Source organism: Cotesia typhae, unplaced genomic scaffold (assembly GCF_013202065.1).
Source record: "Cotesia typhae breed Kobodo isofemale line unplaced genomic scaffold, CoteBio_Ctyphae contig_43, whole genome shotgun sequence".
NCBI classification, from domain to species: Eukaryota; Metazoa; Arthropoda; class Insecta; order Hymenoptera; family Braconidae; genus Cotesia; species Cotesia typhae.
The window spans coordinates 3,533,175-3,539,792 of record NW_027423752.1 but is presented as its reverse complement, the minus strand read 5'-3'; the positions used below and the strand labels follow the sequence as shown (position 1 = coordinate 3,539,792).

The 6,618-nt window shown below is 31.4% G+C and overlaps 1 protein-coding gene and 1 long non-coding RNA gene across 3 annotated transcripts; one reads left to right on the top strand and one right to left on the bottom strand.

Moving 5' to 3' along the window:
- Positions 1-1,925: 1,925 nt before the first annotated feature.
- Positions 1,926-2,475, bottom strand: LOC141528327 (uncharacterized). The gene is made up of 2 exons (XR_012479352.1): positions 2,380-2,475; positions 1,926-2,304 (listed from the first exon to the last, which is right to left on the bottom strand). It is a non-coding gene; the product is annotated as an uncharacterized LOC141528327 (long non-coding RNA).
- Positions 2,476-4,188: 1,713 nt separating this feature from the next.
- LOC141528299 (uncharacterized) lies at positions 4,189-4,920 on the top strand. Of its 2 annotated transcripts, none has more exons than XM_074244272.1 (2): positions 4,189-4,664; positions 4,765-4,920. In XM_074244272.1, the coding sequence occupies exons 1-2, from the start codon at positions 4,194-4,196 to the stop codon at positions 4,822-4,824; spliced, it is 531 nt and encodes a 176-aa protein (XP_074100373.1). In that variant the 5' UTR covers positions 4,189-4,193; the 3' UTR covers positions 4,825-4,920. The 2 variants fall into 2 exon arrangements, with proteins under 2 accessions (XP_074100373.1, XP_074100374.1); XM_074244273.1 differs by having other exon boundaries at positions 4,747-4,920.
- The last annotated feature ends 1,698 nt before the right edge of the window (positions 4,921-6,618 follow it).

Here is a 6,618-nt window from a genome sequence, read left to right as displayed (position 1 = left end):
TTGAAAGTTGTTGATCTCTCAATTTCATGCATTGTATCGGTAACAGGATGTTTACGGTACGGTGCCATGATTGAGATTTCTTCAGCAGATTTCAAGTAGCAGATTCCAGCACGAGGTAGCAGATTTCAACAGGTGGTAGCAGGCTTCAGAAAACAGTTTCAGAACAGCAGATTTCAAAAGCTTGATATTTTCTAACACACAACACTATGGTACTTCACTCGTACTTCACTTCGATGAAGTATGCTCGCGGCGCGCTGCTTTTATAGTAAGGTAATGACGTCATCTACTGCGCAGTTGGAAAAATTCTAGAATAGTATGACTCATAATCTAAAAATAGAAACTGCGCAGTTATGATAGATGACGCACAAGAAGTTTAACATAACCTGAAATCATAAGTTAAATGGTGGGAAAGCATAAACATAACCTGTAAAATGAGTTAAATGGCGGGAAAGCATAAACATAACCTGTAAAAATGAGAGGACGTCATCTACTACCCAACAGAAATAGAACAAAGAAAAACTGCACAGCTACGAGACCTTGAACCGGTTCAAACCTGTCTGATGACATCATCTACTACGCAGTTTAAAACTCTACGACGTAGTTTGAATAACCAATCAAATTATTAATTAACCAATAAGATTATCGAGTGGTGGGGGAAAATCCAGAGATCGGGTTATAAAAAGGTTGAATTGATTGTAAGAGTCATCATTCAGTCACTCTTCGTTGTCAAGAGCAGTAAAAATGGAGATCATTCTAGACGTTCAAGGATTCAGAGGAGCTGATAATCGCTTCATTGTTAAGGAGTTGGCCTCAATAACAATTCAACATGATATTGATAATCTTGAAGAGTTGTCATACACACTATTTCAACCGCCATATCACTGGAAAGTGCTACCAGCCAACTATCAACGTCTGAATACCTGGCTGATTCGAAATTATCATGGAATCGGTTGGAACGCTGGAACAACTTCATATTACAAGCTCAAAGAAGTTCTTAATTATTTAACTTGTAATAAAAAAATTATTTATGTCAAAGGTATCGAGAAAAAGTTATGGGTTCAAAATTTAATTGATTGTAATAATAAAATTGTAATCGATCTCGATAATTTCAAATGTCCCTCTCTAAAAAGTATGAAAATTTGTAACAATCATTTTTGTAATTATCATGATCGTTTATCTGATTTATGTGCCTTGGAAAATGTAAAAAATTTAAAAGATTGGTTTGTAAGCACTCAATAAATCTAAAATAAATGAATTACAATTGTTATTATTATTTCATCCTAACACATTTAATTCAGAATAGAATTAATTATTGTTAGTTATTAAATTCAAATAATTTTCCAACACTACTACTGATATTAATACTTATCAACAGATGGCGTAATGGTTTTTGATTTTTAATTATGATAATCAATAATCAGTTTTTGTTTTCTAAAATTTTATAATTAATATTTGTTTAAATTAAAAGTCATGCATTATTTTATATAACCATTTAAAAATAAAAACTGAGTATTGATTTTCAAAATATATAGAAGATTTTTGGATTTGACGATACAGAGCACATCAACCCCATATTAGTTTATCAAATAATACATAACTTTTAATTTAAATAAATATTAATAATATTAATAACAAAATATTATAAACTAATAATAATTATTTATCTTTAATTTAAATTAAAAGTCATGTATTATTCTGTATATGTATATATAACTAGAATATTTTTTTAATATTTATGAATTGACAGCTTTCACGCTCTAAGAATAAACTGATAGTAGATGGCTCTAGTACAAGAAGCGCGAAATTCAAACTATCATTATGATAAGTAACTTAAAAAATTATGATTAAGTATAACTTATTGAATTTGAATTATAAATATTAATCTTAAATTAAAAATGTGAGGAATTATAAATAAAAATAATGAATTATTTATATTGAAATCCAATATTTTATTGATTAAATAATTCCACTGGTCATTTTTACATCAAGACTAGAATTAATAAATTCAAATTTATTATATTTTCCACCATGGAAACGTAGAAACAGATAGTTTGAATCTATTAATTCATTCAAACTCTTCAGGAAGTTATCATCTTTTAAATGTTGAATAGTTCTAGATGGTAGATAAATGTTAAATTCATCGTTTAGATTGGCAACAATCCTAGTCCCATACTGAGTTGTAATAGCTTTGATACCATTAATCTTATATTCTCGATTAAACTCCAAATGAATCATTTTTTTAACAGGAAGAATCCGAGTAAGACAATTAACCTCATTTATCTTGGTAAAATCCATGATTGATAGCTGTAAAAATTTTTAATTAATTAAATGATTCTTCATTCAATTCATATTTTAATTAGACAGTAAATGAATACTTACAATTAGTAATACTGATAGGCAGAAGATGTATATCACCAATACTTCACTACTGTCTGTCGACAACTGGTACTTCACTGGAGACGTGTACTTCGTTTTTATGAAGTACGCTCTCAGCGAGCTGCTTATATAGGCAGAAAATACTGCGTAGTTACCCCCACTCCTCTACCTCGAAACCGGTTTGATGACGTCATCTACTGCGCAGTAAGAAAATTCTAGAACAGAATGAGTCATCTGGTTCGTGGAAATTTCCCCCACCCCTTTCACAAAACAAGTCTAAACCTGTCTGATGACGTCATCTACTACGCAGTTAGAAATAGAACAAAGAAAACTACGCAGTTACGCGACCTTGAACAGGTTCAAACCTATCTGATGACGTCATCTACTACGCAGGAGAACAAAGAAAACTGCGTATGACCTTGAACAGGCTTAAACCTAAGGTTGACAAAAACCTCACCAGATGGTGTATCTTCTCGCATGTACTCGTCATACATGCAGTTTGAATATATAAACCTTTTCAGATTATGAACAATAAAATGCACCTGTGATCTAAGCAACTATAGTTGATGGTTAGATCACAGGTGCATTTTTTAATAAAATGGTGAATTCACAATTCAAAATGGCGGATAGCGGTCACCAGATGGCGGATTTCAGATAGCAAATTCAAAATGGCGGATTCAGAATGGCGGATTTCAGATAGCAGCCACCAGATGGCGGAAACCTGATTCAAAATGGCGGATAGCAGCCACCAGATGACGGATTCAAAATGGCGGATTCAAATGACGGATTAACAATTCAAAATGGCGGATAAATTTTAAAAATGGCGGACAGTAAGATGGCGGCGGAATTCACCACCAGCGCCACCTGCAAAACCTCGACCATATCCTCAAACTGTCGGTAAAACAGGTCACCCATATCGACAAATGGTACTTAGCATGAACATGAACCCTCTGTTGGTAAACAGATTCCTGTAATGTCGGTACCACCCCCCCAGCTTCACTACTTATATATATATATATATATATATATATATATATATATATATATATATATATATATATATATATATATATATATATATATATATATATATATATATATATATATATATATATATATATATATATAAATCCTTCTACATATATTTACAATTTGTAGGTAGTACAAGAACTGAAAAATAATTTTTGGTTGCCAGTATACCTGTAGTCGTTGCACTGATCAGTCGATAGTTTTGAGATAAATTATTTCTCAAGTGAATTAAATTATTAACCATGGGACGTGATTCTAGAAAGGTTTCAAGAGAACTTCGGAGTTCTGAAAAAATTAATAAGTCGCGTTCAGTCAAAAAAAAGAATGTTTTTAATCCAAAAACAGCCGAACGTGATGAAAGTATTCAGAGTACATCTTCTAAAAAATTAAAACAAAACACTGAAGATGATGTACCTGAAGACAGCAGTACTGAATTTCGAATAATAAATTTTATTCAGGTATTCACTGCAATTTCTGCTCTTATAAAATGTAAAAAATGTGATGGAAATGTAGTGTTTCAAACAGCAAGTACACGTGGGCTGGGATTCAAAATTGTAGTTGCATGTAATAACTGTGGAAATGAATATATTCCTTCCTGTTCTTTCGTTGGGCATTCTTATGAAATAAACAGACGTTTCATTTTTGTAATGAGAATACTAGGAATAGGATACGAAGGATTGTGCAAGTTTTGCGGCCTGATGGACATGCCGTCTTTTCTAGATAAATCTACGCATACAATTTTACTGAAATAGATTTTGAATTGTAATAAAACCGCCGCAGAAACCTTCATGACGAAAGCTGTGAATGAAGAAAAGCAAGCAATGCCAACAACTGAAAATGAAGATATAAATCATCTAACTGTATCGGGAGATGGAACCTGGCAAAAACGGGGATATACATCGTCATTTGGAGTTTCTTCTATAATTGGCTATTTTACTGGAAAGATTCTTGACATAAACATTAAAAGTGCATATTGTAAGCTATGTGAGTATTGGAAAAAAAAACCAAATACTGTTGAGTTCCAGGAATGGTATCAATCGCATGAAGATGTGTGTTCTGCTAATCATAAAGGGTCTTCTGAGAAAATGGAGGTGGATGCGATGGTCGAAATGTTTTCGTATTCTGAAACTAAATATGGAGTTAAGTATGCCAACTATATTGGTGATGGTGACTCCAAGACCTATTCAGGAATTATAAAATCAGATCAGAATAATAATGAAAGCTTTAACCAACTAGTATGGAAAATATGCCCAAAAACGGTAAATACTAGTTATACTATCGTACAAATAGCTGCATACGTTGCTATGTGTATATTTAATGAGGGTATAAATTCATTATTAGTCTTGATGAATACACTAGGACTTAATTGTGGGCCTAATTCTCATCGGTATGCAGAAAGAATGGATGCTGCACGTATAAAAGTAGCAGATAAGCGCGCTAATGATAACACCCGAGAAGGTCGATTGCAACGTAGGCACCAGCAAATCGATATTTTGGAAGCTGCTATGACGGCTAAAGAGCTATTATATGGTCCAGGAATAGATGACTCAGTGTATGTTATTAAATAATTCTTATAATTCGACATAAATCCATAGCAAAACTTTAAATGCGTTTTTCTCAAAACTATGTTTTCTGAACTGGTGATCACTGTAACTTAAAAACTGCTCGGTAGATTTCAATAAAATTTATTGTACTTTTGAAAAACATTAAAAACTCGTGCCTGATCGAAGGTTTTTTTTTTTTTCAAAAATTTCGACTTTTTTCTAACAATAAACTGTCGGTTTTTTTCTCGAAAATTTGAAAAAAATTTCCTGAAGCCGCCATTTTGTTAATTTCGAAAAAAAAAAAAGCTTCGATCAGGCACAAGATTATCTATTAATAAAACTAATTTTTCTTGTCCGATTGATTTTAGATGAATCTCCAAGGACTTATGATGATCACCGCAAAGGACTTCGGGAGGAACGGGCTCTACAAAAACAGCGATAACTTTTTGAATTATTAATTTTTTTTTTTGAAATTTTCGTGAAGTCAAATCGAAACGTGTTCTAATAAAGCTATGTTTTTATTTTTGTCAAATAAAGTAATTAACTACAAAAAAAAAAGTTATTGAAAATCATCATTTTTTCAGGCCTCTGAGTACCCCTAACCCCTTAATGCTGCACAGGGATGAGTAAAAAATATATATTCATAATTTTAAAGTAAAATATTAAATAAGAAGTTCATTTATTTCCACTGCTCAACAAATCCTAAATTAAATTATTTTATAATTAACATTTGCACCTGATAAAGGTAAACGGGTGCGTCTGAACGGGTGGCATTTTTTTATGTAATGCTGTATAGGTATGAGTAATAAATATATTTTTAATTGTAAAGTTAAAAATTTCATAGAAACTTCATTAATTTACACTGCTCAACAAATCCTAAATTAAATTATTTTATAATTAACACTTGCACCAATTAACGGAAAACGGATGCGTATAAACGGATGGATTTTTTTTTTAATCTCATAAGGCTTTAATCGCTTCAATTATTTCTCTTAATCTTGTAATTAAAATTCTTCCGCAGAATAGATACTTTATGGTACTAAATGAGTATACCTTATTCAACATTTTTGCGTTAAACGGGTACACTAACTAAAGATAAACGGGTGAGAATCAACGGGTGAATTATTTTTTATTGCTCGGCAACTCAAATGGATTAAAAAATTCTATTAATAACGGCTTTGTAAAGAAATTTTTTTTGGGGCTAAATTTATTTATATTTTTAAATTCTCTGCAGAATTTTTTTTGTATTACTTTATTTTGCAGTGCGATTAGACTCATACTGGTTAAAATGTGTTTTAATTCTGTACAGCTTTCATCAATTGAAATATTTTTTCTAGTTTCTAATTGAAATTCTTATCAGAATACAATTGATTTATACTATTTAGCGAGTCTCTAATTCAATATTTTTGCGATATTCATATTTATATCTTTTTAATTTTTATATCAAGTGCCTAAAGTTAAATGTGCCTTAGAAGTGCTTTAAATTATTTCATATATTTGCAATTGTTTTATCTCTTTGCTGTATCGGTAAATCAAATTTCAAGATTGAATTTATCTTTCGAGAAAAACCTCCTCAAGTTTCGCTGCTACTGCTTCTACAGGAAGTTTGTCCGTGGAATCAGACACATCTCATCAGTTGCCTCATTTTCTGTAAAGGTGGGAGAAAAAA